General features: G+C 42.1%; 3 protein-coding genes across 3 annotated transcripts; 1 reads left to right on the forward strand and 2 right to left on the reverse strand.

The window, feature by feature from the left end:
• Positions 1-30: 30 nt before the first annotated feature.
• Positions 31-2,658, reverse strand: cdk2ap2 (cyclin-dependent kinase 2 associated protein 2). Its single transcript, XM_048252822.1, has 5 exons — positions 2,169-2,658; positions 1,945-2,074; positions 1,572-1,663; positions 1,217-1,337; positions 31-350 (listed from the first exon to the last, which is right to left on the reverse strand). The coding sequence occupies exons 2-5, from the start codon at positions 1,997-1,999 to the stop codon at positions 283-285; spliced, it is 336 nt and encodes a 111-aa protein (XP_048108779.1). The 5' UTR covers positions 2,000-2,074; positions 2,169-2,658; the 3' UTR covers positions 31-282.
• An 869-nt stretch (positions 2,659-3,527) lies between these two features.
• dctpp1 (dCTP pyrophosphatase 1) lies at positions 3,528-5,196 on the reverse strand. Its single transcript, XM_048254246.1, has one exon. The coding sequence runs from the start codon at positions 5,062-5,064 to the stop codon at positions 4,531-4,533; it is 534 nt and encodes a 177-aa protein (XP_048110203.1). The 5' UTR covers positions 5,065-5,196; the 3' UTR covers positions 3,528-4,530.
• A 154-nt stretch (positions 5,197-5,350) lies between these two features.
• gatb (glutamyl-tRNA(Gln) amidotransferase, subunit B) lies at positions 5,351-15,502 on the forward strand. The gene is made up of 13 exons (XM_048264426.1): positions 5,351-5,511; positions 6,110-6,263; positions 6,436-6,549; positions 7,849-8,047; positions 8,184-8,306; positions 9,384-9,497; positions 10,090-10,174; positions 11,687-11,731; positions 11,974-12,163; positions 14,130-14,263; positions 14,421-14,498; positions 14,710-14,845; positions 15,099-15,502. The coding sequence occupies exons 1-13, from the start codon at positions 5,351-5,353 to the stop codon at positions 15,225-15,227; spliced, it is 1,662 nt and encodes a 553-aa protein (XP_048120383.1). The 3' UTR covers positions 15,228-15,502.
• Positions 15,503-15,930: the final 428 nt, after the last annotated feature.

The following is a 15,930-nucleotide window of genomic DNA, read 5'->3' on the forward strand; positions in this document are numbered from 1 at the left end:
CTCCAACTAACAATGAAAGAGGCGAGTAAATGGTTTTCTATTAATGATTCACTTTATTCTTGATACAAGTACTCAAACTGCAAAAATCAGGATTACAAAAAAGCCACACTAACAGCATTGGCCCTATCTGAAAACTGTAAATGCTTAAGGGAGGGTGGGTCTGCCTGGGCTTGTGACTGAGTGAAGGGGGAGGGAGGTGTTGTATGTGCACATGTGGGTGAGATTTGGAAGGAATAGGTGAGTGAAAGGGTTTGGGGCAGAAATGAAATGGCCGTGGGGAGATTATGTGCGAGCGCTTCTCTCCGTCTCAGCCAGACATTCCCGTACAAGAGCACGAGCATGGATGATACCTGCACAGAAGAGGGAAGATGGGTTCCCATTATCAGCATGTCAATACAAAGATCATTAACTACCCACTACATGCGGCACAATCTCATGCCATTGAGCTTCAATCGGGGGTCGCGGAGGTACTGCAGGGGGTACGCCAATTGATTTAATCTGAAACATTTTTTTTTTCCTCTTTCAAAAATTAAAAACGTCCGACGGGCTACAGAAACAATCAAAACATAGAAAAGACGTTTTCTATTTGTTTATAAAATAACACATATGCTACCCATGAATCTTCATGTGATCACCGTCGGAACATGTGTACCACTTACCCATCCGCGCAAAAACACGTTACCTGTGTGTGACTGACTTAGTTCCAAATATAAGATAAGAATATCAGGCCTAAATTTGGGTGGGGGTCCGTGATCAGTGTCTCTCTCATCCAAGACCCCTGCATTACGCAATAACCCTCATTCATGAACCCTTCTGAAACAGATGCCTTTGAGAGAAAAGTATGTAATGAAGCCAACTGTTGCACCTGGCCATTTCTAAACCGCCTTGCTGGAGATCAATTTCTCCATGGTTGTTGACAAATAGTTGGCTCCTGAATTTCTGACTTTTTATTGGAGTAATCGTTTACTCTGATATCAACATAATGAATGACAGAGGGGAGAATACCGTTCCCCTGTACACACCCTGGAGACCGAAATATCATGGATTGATGTTATTTTACTAGGCTGCAAGGGGGTAGAATGACAGACGGACTTAACATTGGCTCTCATTTCCACACCTATATATAGTTCAGGGAATTGGACAGATGTGTTTTTTTCACAGACACTGGACAAATCTGTTTTTTTTTTCACAGACAGAGCCACAAGAGTCATGTTACCTCTCTTAAGTCTCTCCATGGCACTCTTGCTTCCAGCATAAGTGGGCCGGATCTCACGGCCCATCTCTTCAATGACAGACAGCAACTCGCTGTATGTGGATCCCTGAGAAACTTTCACAGGCTGAGAAGACACAAAGCCTATATATGTAGATTACTGGGCAGAGAGAGGTAAAATAATGGTGAAGACATTACACTAATTCAAACTGTAGTTACAAAACAAATACAAAAAGAGTTTGTTACATTTAGGCCTACATTTGACATTTATATCCTAAGAAATATACATAAAAACATGCAAATGGTTCACAATAGGAATATTCAACCTTTCCTTACAACTACTACAGAAGAAGAAATGTACCTGTACAAAGCCCATGGACGGTGGCCCAAAATCACTGAAAGCTGGTCTGAAGTTGGAGGAGGAGGGGAGGGAGGGGGATGGAACACTGGAGCCTGTGAAAACAAATGCATAGCTAGGTCAACCCATATTCTCAACCACCGTAATGTGGGTGCAAGTGTTGCAGTGTGCTCTTGCAGCTACACCCAACTCACTCTCACTCACTGAGCATCAGTTAACCTGTTTTTTTTTTTTTTTTTTTTTTAATGAAATAAACAGTACAGGTACCATCTCCACCGCTATACACTTCTATTAAGCTTCTCTAAACAGAACGAGAGAAAATGCCAATCCCCACCAATATCATCCCCACAGGAAAGTTTTTCTTAGAGGACCTTACCTGGTGGCGTGTGGTTTGACCCGGCAGGGGCGGGTGCAATCGGCTTGTAGCTCATCCTCAATTCGCCTTGATGATATTCACCGTTTCCGTCCGTGGTGATATACTTATATTGCAAAGCGTCGCAGAAAATCTGAGAAGGGGGTAGAACATTTGGTCCACAGGCAATGTCGCTTTTATGAGCTTTACCCGAGGGTTAACTATTTCTGCCCTGCCAACCCTCTTACCAGTCTGATATGACGTTGCTCCTCGATCAGGTAGGCGACGTAAGCTTGCTAGAGAGCTAGCAGTTATTTACTAGTGATCACACTTCGCGAAGTTGCCGCTCACGCCTACGTGTAACGTTTTTCCTTTCGCAAAACAAAACTTTTCACTCCGACTTCTTTCCACTGTGTTATTATTTCCTCAATAAAAGTTATTTCGAAAATGAGTTTATTTTTAAGATACTTCCATTCAACCTATTTAACAGCTAACAGGTTAGCCTGTTATGCCGAAAACTAACAACGAGATGATACCGGTATGCGACGAAGTTACCGTTTATTCACTTAACATAGTTCGTCTTAGTTTATATTTCATTAGTAAGCGATTAAATGACGCTAGTCGAGATGAACACGACAACCACCTAGCTCAGGAAGTACTGTAAATAAGCCTTTTTGTCGGAGCGTCGGCTCTGTGCTTTCGGCAGAGGAGCTGCTTCCTTTTCCCATGACGCCTTGCGCCCTGTCAGAGGCGTGGCTCAAGCGCTGATCTAGCATACAGTTACTCAGTCTTACATTTAATGCAAATTTCGCTTGTTTATTTATTTTAATTATTTTCTTATGCATGCCTTTTATATATATATATATATTACACATTATGCTACTTTAATTTAGGCTAGGCCTACGCTTTTTTTTTTATCCCTGCCATGTAGGTCCGTTCCTTGTCGGAATCTCCTTGCTCCTCAGATGTAATTCCTCATTGTCTTAACTGATTCAACTGTAAAGCACTTGGGGTCAACTCCTGTTGTTTTAAATGTGCTAATTAAATAAGGTGACTGAGTTGACTCTTGATAAAAAATAACTTTCTTAGCTGGGAGAGCTGAAACTGATATCTGCCTATTTTTAAAAATTCTAGAGATACCGAGGCTCCATCACTTTGTTCTTTTATAAATCAGAAAAATCCGAATCAGACTTACAAGGTCTGCCTTGAAAGGGGACTGTGTAGTAGTCCTGCTTACAGGTACAGCTATTCTAGGCAACTGCTCCTCTGTAAGAGCACATTTATGGTACACAGTACCAAGATAAGAAATTGCACTTCCCACTACACATTCACTCACTGTCTAAAGGACTGGCATTGGAGCAATCAGACATGTGAACAGACCTGTTCTGAGTAGAACTCCTGTAGCGAAGGGAGAGAGCAGTGACCCCACCCGGTCTTGAACCCGGGTCTCCGGGGCATTAACCCTGCAGCTTGACCAAAATGCCAAAGAGCCAGGCCCGTTGGTATGGCAGTCAGAGCGCATACGCAACTGTAGTGACGGTACTCAGTCACACCTCCTATTAACTGTTATTGATTCCTCTTGAACATTTTCAGGCAACACAAGTAAATTAATTACGTGCTGTTTTTTTAATAGAACAATTCACACAAGAGCAAGCTTTAAACGGATGAGCTGTTGAACTCATCGGCTAAACTCAGTCACCTCTTAAGAAAGTTGTGGACAAATGACTGGTGTGCCAGTCCATGTGGCAGTAAAGTTACCAGGCTCTTGCCAGTAGGCCTATCTTCCTGCCATGCTCACCTCTCACTTTTGAATAAAGAGCAGCAGAATAAAAGAAAGCATCTCCAACTGCTTAAAAAGGTAGTCTAAGTGAGACTGCTGTTGTAGGCCTATTACATTGTCTTCCACTCAAACAAGAAACACAATCTGCTATCAATCAGATAAAGGCCTTTTAGGATGTAGGCTTTTCCAATTTAGGTAAATGGCTGACTACCACAGCAATGTTGTTTCACATTTATGAAAGTAAGTTCCTTCACTTTTTGAGATGGGGATTGATTTTGAAATCCACCGTGACATTGAACTACACATTAAAGTAAACAAAGCAACAGACAATGTGGACAATAGGACATTAATGACGGGACACCTTTTGTAAAACCTTTGAAGTGTACTATATTGACAACATTGCAAGGATACAATACACAGGGCCAGAGGATGAGTACGTATCAAGCTGTCACCTCAAGTTAGAGTTGAGGTTTCATGGGAAACAAAATAACAACTAAACCAAAATGTAACATTTGTGTACAGCCTTAATTTGGTAAATTCGGGGAAACAATAAAACGTAAAATACACTGGGCACTTAAACTGAAACCATAGAAAGTTACAGCTTCCAGAAAGATCAAGATTGTTATTGCCAGAAAGGACTTTCATGGCGACAAAGTAAAACTCGGTCAATTAAAATAGGCTACAAGGTGAAAGTGCATTTTAACAGCACATAATTAAAATAAGAACAAGTGTGTGCGACAATCTTGGTGCAAACCATCAGTAATCTTCGGGAGCAGTCTGATTTGTCTCTGCTATTCAGCGGCGAAGTTGGAGTGGATCACAGCAAAACATTATTCGTTATATTCAGTGTACTTCTTTGCCGACCCATGGACTTTGCTAGCCGGATATTTCTGTCGATTCAAAGCCATTTTGCGAAGGACGGCTTGGGGCAAGTCAACGTGGCATTTCTCTGCAAGCTCTACCAAGTAGATCAAAACATCACTCAGTTCTTGAGCTAAATGCTCCCTCTCTGATTCGGTCCAGTCCGGCAGTCCTTCGGCAACTTCCCCACGCCATTGGAAGAGTTCGGACACCTCTCCTACTTCGCCAACCATTGCCAAGAGGAGATTTCGGGGTTGGTGAAATTGGTTCCAGTCCCTCTCGTCTGTGAACTCTGCCTGCATCCGTCGTATGTCCTCGAGAGTGGGTTCAGTGCTAAATGTGTGTCTCCGGTATTCCTGGACACCATTCACAGGTGAACTGGCATGGTTTTGTCCATTTGTTAACTTTACTTGGTTGTGTTCCTGAGTGCAAAGGGCTTCACCGTTCGGAGGCGAAATAGGCACATCGCTTCTCAGCTCAACCTCTTGTCTGTTATCTTCCATGTTTCGACAGGCAAAGAAAGCTTTTGATTAAATTGTAGGGTAAAACGCTGTAAACCGCTACATGCAGCACGCGTTAAACTCCCGCCACAAGTCACTCAGCAGTCAGCAGCACGTATCAAAACAGGAACTGACATGCAACTTCGTCAAAATCTGCGGGAAATTACCTCGAATACTGGAGGCGTGGCAATAATGCATTGTGGAACTTGTATTTTCTCGAGATTTCTGTGTCGCGGTAAGAATGAATACAGAAACTACAAGCCCCATGACACTCCATGAAGGAGTAATCATGGCGGCCGCCTCAGCAGGATTTTGTGGCATGATATATAATTGCAACAATCAAAAACATATTTCTGTTCTTACTACAAATATAGTATATCTTATTTTAAAAAGAAGAATAAGCACATGTAGTAATCGCTGTCAAAGTAAACCCCAAACAAAAAAGAAGAGGTAAGGCACATTGACATTGCGATCATAAGCTAAAGTTACCATTTCAAAGTTAATGCAGTCACAGTGCTAACGCATCTTGCCAAATGTATAAGAAAATAAATGATAGCCGTGGTAACTATTTCTGCTATCTACTAGACTGTCTCCAAAGCACTAAAATAGGTGGACATTTATGCTAAATTGTATGGTGTTTGACAAGGTCAATGATTAGTGGTTTATTTGTTATGAAGAGTTCAAGCTTTTTTTTTTACTGTTAAAATGAATTTATGTACACGTCACGTCACGACGATATGTGGCGAACAAAGATTCCTTGTAATAAATGTCAATGAGCTGTGTTGATATAACCCCTTACATAAGTGCACGGCAATACATTTTATCATGTCCAAAATACCTCATCTCTTCGTAGTGCATATGAACGACAAGGAATTCTCCAGAAATTTGAGTTATTTTTTTGTAAGGAATGATTGTTACTGATGATTAGATTATGTAGCCTATAAAACTAAACATTTCTTTATAAATAATACTTTTACATGTTTGTAGTCCCCACAACAAACACAGCTAAACCAGTAGGTTTAATTATGTTGGGCTTTTTCATCTTCAGTGTCCCTCAAAGGATGGTGGGAGTCGTTGGCCTGGAGATCCATGCTCAGATCAACTCCTTATCAAAGCTCTTCTCTGGTTCACAAGTCAAATTCTTAGCCCCACCTAATTCACTTGTATCTTGCTTTGATGCATCTCTTCCGGGCACATTACCAGTGAGTAAGCTTGACACAGTAATTATGTTATCGACTTATTGTACATTATTATGAAAATATAGGCAATAACACTGGCAGACCTCGATATTGCCTGACCAAATTCACAGAGCCTACAGGCGTTAACACTGCAGTGGGGGGAAACAATGAAATCATAGCTGCCCTTTTTCCTCAGGTGCTGAACAAGAGATGTGTGGAGGCTGCAGTGATGACTGGTCTGGCTCTCAACTGCTCCATCAACAGGAAATCGCTATTTGACAGGAAGCACTACTTTTATGCCGACATGCCTGTGAGCCCACCCTGCTTAACACAGGCTTTGTCCACCAAGGGCCGGTTTCACAAAACTATTTTAGACTAGTTTATAGTGTTAGACCAGTCTTAATTTTGCCCATATACTAGTCTAATGCAAGTTAGACTGTTTCACAAAAATAAAGACTGACCTATTTTAGACCAAAATAATTAGACACCTTACCCCCAGGGCTAACTTAGGTCTTAAAGATACTATATTATCTTGATTCCACAACTGATTTCAGTTGAAAATGTGTAACCTAGCCTAGCCTATTCTTGCTTATCTAAAACAAATTAATTAAGAAGACCTATAAATTGTAGAGGATGAAAATACCACATCTGAAATGTCATTTGTAAAGACATATGTGCCCTATTCATCTTGTTTGACCTAAAGACAAGCATGTTCTGCTTGGGTAAAATCGAGTTGAGTTGGTTAGATGTGGTTACTCAGGCAGCCATTTTTTTCATTTTGAAAAGAGTCTTATTTTATCCAGAATTCATTGTACTATAGTCCTACTTCAGGTAGTAAAGACCTAAACTGCTTTGTGCAACAGTGTAATTTAGATGTCTATATGAAGTCTAAGTATCTACTATATCTAAGCTATAGTCAAAGTCTATTTTTGTGAAACTGGCCCCAAGTCTTGTCATTAGTCTGAAAAGACTCATCAAGTGGTTGCAGCAGGTGAATGGTTGGGACGGGAATATTTTTGTTCTTGTCAAAGCCACTGTATATTGATGTGAAACAGGGCTACTGGACTGGCTTCTAATGGGTCCATTTAACATTTAACAGAAATATATGTCTAAGGCCTGATTCATACTCTATGCAATCTACATGGACACAATTGACAATGCAAGTCTCATGCACATATTGAGTTGTTTGTCCCCATTTTGAATACTCGCACTTGTGTCGCATAAAAAAACAAACTCTTTTGGAAAAAAAAAAAAAGCACATTTTGCTAAGCAATTATGCGCCAAACCCTCCTTGTCTAGCTTGATGCATTCACACCCATGTAGCTTGGGTAGACTGTGAATTAGCCCCATAAGGTATTTTCTACTTCGTCTCTCATGGTGACAAAAAGCTTCCAATTGAGTTAGGGTAGCCTATTTACTAGACGTGTCCCATGGATTTCTTACATGTAGTGTAATTATTTGAAACCTTTCCACACACCATGTCTTCTGTGTTGTGTTGCAATAGTCTATAATATATTGTATAATATTGTATAATATATTGTATTTCTGTCAAGACTTACAAACATCACAGATTTCAACTCCTGCTGATGATTGTTTAATGTTTACTCAGGCGGGCTACCAGATTACCCAGCAAAGGTTGCCCATTGCAGTGGACGGCACGCTGACCTACAGTTACCTGGGTGGCACCAAGAGAAACCAGATGGTGACCAAGAGTGTCCGCATCAAACAGATCCAGCTGGAGCAGGACAGCGGCAAAAGCCTCCATGATGAGCCTCGCAACCAGACACTCATCGACCTCAACAGGGCAGGTGTGTCAGCATGTATCCGACTCCTTAGTTTACTGTGTATATATGTTTGGAAGAATGCTGGTGCCTGAAGAATATATGATCTGTTCTCTGAGCACAAGTGTGTGCAGGTGGAGTGTTAACATGTGTGTGTTTGTAGGTGTCGGTCTGATGGAGCTAGTGATGGAGCCTGAGATGAGCTGTGGAGAGGAGGCAGCGGCAGCTGTTCGAGAGCTTCAGCTCATCCTGCAGACACTGGGCACGTGCTGGGGCAACATGGCAGGCAAGAGTCTTTTGAGACATTTGGCTTTGAACTGAGAGTGCCATCACCCGTGGAGTTTTTTCTGCTTCGCCTGACCTTCTGAAACCCGGTCTGATGGAGCTAGTGATGGAGCCTGAGATGAGCTGTCCATGTGGAGAGGAGGCCCAGCTGTTCGAGATCATGCCGCTTCAGCTCATCCCTGCAGCAGGGCAAAGCTAACTGATTCCCATCATTTTCCCTTCTGAGAACCCCTTTAATGTTGGGCTTATTTCCCTCTATAGTTTCTCTCTAAGCCCCCTCCGTCCTTCTGTCTCCTCTCTGTCTCTGTTATGTCTCTCTCTCTCTCTGACCTTCTGTCTCCTCTCTCTCTGTGTTAGTCTCTCTCTCTCCATCCCTCTGTCTCCTCTCTCTGTCCCTCTGTCTTTCCTCTCTCTCTTTGTTGGTCTCTCTCTCTCTCTCTGTGCGTTAGTCTCGCTCGCTCTCTCTCTCTCTCTCTCTCTCTCTGTTAGTCTCAATCTCTCTTTCCATCCCTTTGTCTATCCTCTCTCTCTGTTAGTCTCTCTCTGTCCTCATCTTCTCTCTCTCTCTCTGTGTTAGTCTCACTCTCTCTTTCCATCCCTTTGTCTCTCCTCTCTCTCTGTTAGTCTCTCCCTGTCCATCTGTCTCCTCTCTCTCTGTGTTAGTCTCTCTCTCTCTGTCCTTCTGTCTCTCCTCTCTTTCTTTGTTAGTCGCTCTCTCTCTCTCTCTCTGTGTTAGTCTCGCTCTCTCTCTTTCCATCCCTATGTCTCTTCTCTCTCTGTGTTAGTCTTTCTCTCTCTCTCTTTTTGTCCCCTCTGTTCTTGTTTCTTCTTCTTCCTCCTCAACTCTCTCTCTCTGTTTATTCTTATCCACACTGCCATTCATTCACTCTCACTCTTGGCATTGTCTACATGTATCATACACTAAAACAACCCACTCACTCAGTTGTGCCTTTATGCGTCAGCTAAATATGAAGATAAACAAAAACATCTGAATTCAGGACCTCTGCACAGGAAATGCTAAGCCAATTTAGAGCTTGGGGTCTAATACCCTCTCCTCCTTCTCCTCCTCCTCCCACAGAGGGTCAGCTGAGGGTGGACGCTAACGTGTCGGTGCATGTGCCCGGGGAACCACTGGGCATCAGGACAGAGGTGAAGAACATCAACAGCGCCCGCTTCCTGGCCAGGGCCATAGGTGAGAGCACCTTCTGGTGGAGGAAATGGATGGTGTGTGGGAAAGACTAGGTGAAGTCCCACACAAAGGCCACACTTAGTTTAAGGTGGAGTGCAATGAAGACTCCAGTGCAGGAGTTTTAAGTGGCCTTCACACTGGGTCCATTTAACTGGACCGTACCCGAGTGCGATTATTCTCCCTTTGCCTTAACCCAGCTGGTCTCCGTTCACATTATATTTTTGTTTTTGCGGACCCGGGTCAGTTTATGTCATGAGCACTAGCTTCTATTCACCAATATCGCTTGGCAACGTTGCAAAAACGGCAGTTTATTTCATGGTTTTGGAACAGATAGCATTCAAATTGCGGCAGAGTTCTAACGAACAGTAATCCAGACCACTGTTTTCTAGCGGGTTCGGTAGACTGCATTCACACTATCAAAAATCACCGAAACATCGGTCCAAATTAACTCGGGTCCGGACCAAACGGTCTAGTGTGAACGCGCCCTTAATCTGCTCTCTACGACAGGTGACTTCAGCTGACAAAAGCAAACCCCCAAACATAAGCACACTTTCTTTCCCTCCCTCTGTGTGTATATGTTTACTGTGTCCATTAGATTATGAGATCCAGCGGCAGATGGAGTTGCTAGAACAGGGTGGCATTGTCCAGAACGAGACCAGAGCTTATGACCAGAAAAGCGGGTAAGAGAGCCCAGAAGAAACATTGCATGTACCAATCTGCTGCAAGGACTTAAAGTATCATGTCTCAAACATGGCTTAGCATAATAATAATAATGAAAATAACACATTTTATTTGTAACACACTTTACATTCACAAGAAATCTCAAAGTATCCAAAGTATATATACTTATACTGTATAAGTATAGTATAGTGTACTATACTTATACTATACTTTGGATACTTGGAGATTTCATGTGGATACTTTGATGGGCCAATCTGCTGCAAGGACTTAAAGTATCATGTGTCCCATATGGCTTAGCATAATAATAATAAGGAAAATAACACATTTTATTTGTAACACACTTTACATTCACAAGAAATCTCAAAGTATCCAAAGTCCCTTCCTGCACAAAAGCATATAAGCCGTGGCCTACTGGTTAGCCCTTCGGACTTGTAACCGGAGGGTTGCCGGTTCGAACCCCGACCAGTAGGCGGCACGGCACTGTGTGCTGAATGTGTTTCACTAATTCACGGATTGGGATAAATGCAGAGACCAAATTTCCCTCACGGGATCAAAAGAGTATATATACTTATACGTATTGTGATGTCACGAGAGGCTGCGTCCTGGAGGGGTGCTACATTCCCCTGAGATGGCTGCAGTCTCGGACAGCTTTGGCTCCATCTGCTGGTAGAGTTGGAAACTCCACCCCTCAACACACGAGATCCCAACACACCTGAGACCGATCAGGGCCTGATGAGCTGAAGGGCTTTTTAAGGCGCAGAGACACAGTTGGTGTCAGAGTGGGGTTTGGGAGACAAGCTCCAAGTTGTGCGCTCAGAGAAGCTACAGATGGTCGAAGTAGCACTTTCCACGTGAAGTACTTGAAGACTGGAATACTTACCTGAAGACTGGAATACTTACCGCTGGATTGGCCACGGGCTGCGGCGCTGACTAAAGGAAGGATGAAGACCGGTTTCCAAGAAGATATTTTCTTGAGGGAATGGGACTATGATTTCACGTTTGAAGAGACATTAAGTTTTTGACTGTTGAAAGATCAACCTTATCCTTAGTTACCCTTTTGAACTTGGCATACCTTTTTGTTAATTCCCAAGAACTTTATTAAAAACCTTCGTTGTATTATAACATTGTGTCCTTGCACTGCTGAACTGTCCCGCTGAGAGCCGTGTAGCCTCTCATGATATCACAGTATACTTACTTATTTCATTTGATGTACAAAACAGGTGTTGTCTTCTGCGTATGAAGATTTAATTCATATTTGAGAGAGGCAGTCAATTGTTATGCAACTGTCTGCTTGGCTGATAAGAGATGTGCACACAAACACAGAGGTCTAGGACCCAGCCCATCCACACCAGCGGATGTGCACAGTGTGTGTCTTTAGTGTCTTTACCAGGTTGGCAGCTCCAGAAGGCTGACAAATGTGAACAAGGCATTTTCACTAGCTGATGAGCTTGTGTATTACATAATTACAAATGTATTTTTTTATTATTGTATTCATATTTTCTGGTCCTCAGCACAACTCTTCCCATGAGAGACAAGGAGGACTTCCAGGACTACAGGTTAGCGGCTTAAGTCCACTAAAGATGACCAAGTGGTAACTGGCTTATGACCACGCCATGCATCATTTTAGAAGCACTGTGCTTTGTCAAACTATGTAAAACATACAGGCAGAAAGACGCACTAAGTGGACAACATTGTGTTATTTAGATGGCTGGTATTGTCTCTAAGTTTAACAGTGCATATATCTACAGATGTATTGAATAGATTGATTTGTGAAGTTCTGATCACTGTGTGTGTGTAGGTTCATGCCAGAGCCCAACCTGCCCCCTCTGAGGGTGTATGACAGTGCGAGTGTGCCGGCGGGGCTGGACCCGTCTCAGGTGGTGCTGGTGGACCAATTGCAGGCCGGCCTGCCTGAGCTGCCCAGCGTACGCAGGGACAGGCTGGTGCAGACCTACAGCATTCTGCCTGAGCACAGCTTCACACTGGTGGTGAGGACATGGCACATGGAGTTTTGCGTTTAATTAGATTAGATTCAACTTTAGATTCCACTTTATTGTCATTGTGCAGAGTACAAGTACAAAGCCAACAAAATGCAGTATGCGTCTAACCAGAAGTACAAAAAAGCAGAAAAGTGCAATGTGATATAAAAAGTATAGACAGGTGGTGCATAGGCAGGACAACAAATATAGTGCAGTGTAGACAGTAGTATGCAGTTGGTTTACAGAAGGTGGTTTAGAGTAATTAGATATAAATATGTGCAATGTATTAGCAGTTACTTTATAAGAGCAGAATAAATATGGTTATGTGATATGAATTTGTTGTCTGAGTATCAACATCCAGTTCCTTGTAATCCTTAATAATTTGGATGTCCCTTCTCTTTATTGAGTATGTATGATGGTGTACACTATTTTGTTGGTTAGCCATGTAATGAATCACCTATAGTTTGTCTCCTAGAAAAACTTGAGGATAGTACTCTGAAGTTTTCATGAACATCCAGTAGGTGGCAGTAAGGGTTAATTGGTTTGCTTGGACAGTGTCCATTTACAGATCAAAGAAGTTACAGTTTTTTCTGAATGCTGAACACAACTGTTATAGCACAATTTCTAAAACTATTAATACTTATAGCAAAACCACTCACTGAGTTCGCAAAACTAAAAGCACAAACACTGCTTTGCACTCAGTTTGGAATTTTGTAACACACACTTTGCACAACTGTAGGCATAATTCACTGCACAGCACTATTTTTGCGGAACTGTAAACACAACTCACTGCTTTACACTCAATTTCCAAATGATCAACACACTCCTGGCAAATCATACACATGTATGGCTATTATTTACACTATTTTGCCAACTCTCTGGCATACTTTCTCATGTGAAAACTGTTTTAGATAATTAGTTCACTTTGCAATCAGCCTAAGCACTATAAATAAGCCACAGGTAATGTACAATGGAGGGAGCAGGAAGAGTGAGAAGAGAAAGAAATAGCCCTTTTACAGACAAAAAAAACAGTCTACATGTGGGGATATTGTCATGTCAGGCCTGGATACGTCATTCCAGAATAGATCCCGGTGCCTTGGACTAGGACATTGCATGTGATGTAGACGGAATTTTGAGAGAGACGACCCGATGTAGACTGATTTGTTTTGTCTCAGTGAAATTGCTATTTTGTGTTTTGACTTGGAAAAACACACTTGTGTTTGTTTTGATGTGTGTAAATAAACACCAATACTTGAAGTTTGGATCCCTGTATGTTTACAGAACTATGACAAAAGTATGACCTCAAACTGACATGGTCTACCTTGTGCACAGAGAAAGCAAAAGCCAGATGTGTTTTTTATTCAGACCATTGGTGTGTAGTTGGCACATTGTGTGCTTACTATTGTGATAGCTTGTGTTTACTGTTTGATACGAAAACATCATTTTTACGAAGGTGTGAAGAGTTAAGCAAGGTGTGTTAGCTTTTGCAAGAGAACTACAATGTTTTGCTGATTGGGTGAAAGGTTTTCCTATTTGTGTGTAGAGTTTTGCAAAAAAAGCCATAGTTACAAAAAATGTGCTTAAGCAATCAGAAAAAACCTGTAAACACATTTTCCTCTGAAATAATTTGAAACTGACAAAAGCAATGGGCTTTTAACTTTTGTTTATTCTATGTTTAATGCAAATCAGACTTCACTTTTTAAGCAACATATGTTGTGAGTATGACGGGTGCAATTTACCTTTTGCAGCCACATCCTGCAAGGTTGGCTACAGTTCCATGCACCTTAAGCTTGTTAATAATCTGTAGTCTCCGGAACATCAAGCTGCTTAGAGATGTTCTGACACACCCTTTACTTTTAACATGCTTGTCTATAATGTTCTAAAGGCAACTCTTTCCTTTGATTTGTCTATAATGTTCTAAAGGCAACTCTTTCCTTTGATTTGTCTGGACTGTATTAATGTCACTGTGTCACAGAATGAAGATGGGCTGTTGGATTATTTTGAGAGCGTAGTGAAGTCCACCAAAGCTGAGCCCAAAAAGGTGATTGGTTGGGTGATGAAAGAGCTGGTGGGGTCTCTGAACCAGCAGAATCTCCAGGTCAGCCAGAGGTGAGGAAGGCCTAGTGGTGGTAGGAGCATATTATGAGTGTTTATCGGAGTGTGTGTGTGGTACTGACTGCTTTCCCCTTAAGTGTTAATCATGAGCCACTGAGCTAATTTACTAGTCTGCTATAAAGGGACCTGTCTTGTTCTTTTCTCCATTAAGCCCAGTCTCTTCCCACGCTCTGGCTGAACTTTTGGCTTTACTGGAGGCTGGGTCCATCTCCTCCTCAGCTGCTAAAAGGTAAGTGGCCCTGGTGTGGCATTGGGTCTCTGAGTGTGACTGAGATGAGTGTATAGAATAGAATAGAATATACTTTGTCATGCCTGCATGAAAATCATCTTTGGTCTCACTGATAGGAATAGTATAAAATACATAGGAAACATAGAGTAGACACAGCCAGTGTAGCAGCCAGTGTGAGTCTGTGAGTTACTGAGATGTGTTTGGTGTATCAGGTCTTTCAGGAGCTGTGGAAGAGTCCAGGGAAGAGTGCAAAGCAGATTGTCCATGAGCAGGATCTGGGCCTGCTGTCTGACACCGCCCAGCTCCGCTCCATCTGCCAGAGGGTGGTGGACACCCACCCTGAACAGGTGACTCCTGCCTGGGCCAGAGCACCACACAGTGTTCACCTAGTATTTGCTTCTCAAGGGCAAGGAGTTTGTTTAAAGCATGTACTTCCAGTAAAATCACCAGAATTCTCCTTTAAAACTAAATGTACCTTTTTAATGTTGTTCGTCAAAGGCTAAATCAACGCAAAATATGGAAGTTATGTTTTAAAAAAAAAAAAAAAATCATTGGACTGTAAAATGCCTGGGACTTTACTAACACAGTTCATTACTACAGGTACGGGCCATTCAGCGGGGAAACCATAAGGTCCTGAACAAACTCATGGGGGAGGTCCAAAAGGAGACCAAAGGGCGAGCCGACCCAGTGCAGGTGCGCTCCATCCTCCAGGAGCTGATCTCATCCTGAGGGACAGGTCCAGTGTGACCATCAGGACTGGACACCCGTCTGGGAGAAAACCCTGATGAGTCCCCACAGGCTGCTCCGCCCTTTTAGAACATCTGTGGCTTTGATTGGTTGCAGTGAACTAACGATTTATAAACTGTGCTTGGTTTCAGCCAAGATGTTCAATATCTGTGTATTTGCTCATTTGTTTTGATTCTGTTCTGTAAGCTGCTGCTTATTCAGTAAGATGTTGCATGCATCAGCAATCATGTAAATAAATATCTATGGTTTTCTATTCATTAGTTCTCTCCCTTCATATGAGTTATACAGGACTTTCCCCTGAGATGGTAACAATACCGAAATTGAATGTGGAGCATCTTGTGTGCAATATTATTCAGAATCTACGCAGAACGGGCTTAATTGGTATTGTGTTCAAATGCAGGCACAAGGACCAATTATCATTTATAGCATCATTTAACAATTGAAAGGAAATGAGAATGTTTGGGGAGTTTTGATACTGCGGAACACATCTTCATGCTGAATGCATTTATGTGGAGCACTGGAATTTCATTAATATATGCAAGTATACATGCTTAGTAATCGCACAATATATTTTCTTCCGTAGTTGAAACCCTAGGATATTGTAACCTGTTGTACATGTTTTATTTAAAGCAATATACAATGTCAATTGACTTCTACAGTGAAAACCACAATGAAATGAAGTTAA

This window comes from Alosa alosa, chromosome 1, assembly GCF_017589495.1.
Source record: "Alosa alosa isolate M-15738 ecotype Scorff River chromosome 1, AALO_Geno_1.1, whole genome shotgun sequence".
Taxonomy (NCBI): domain Eukaryota; kingdom Metazoa; phylum Chordata; class Actinopteri; order Clupeiformes; family Clupeidae; genus Alosa; species Alosa alosa.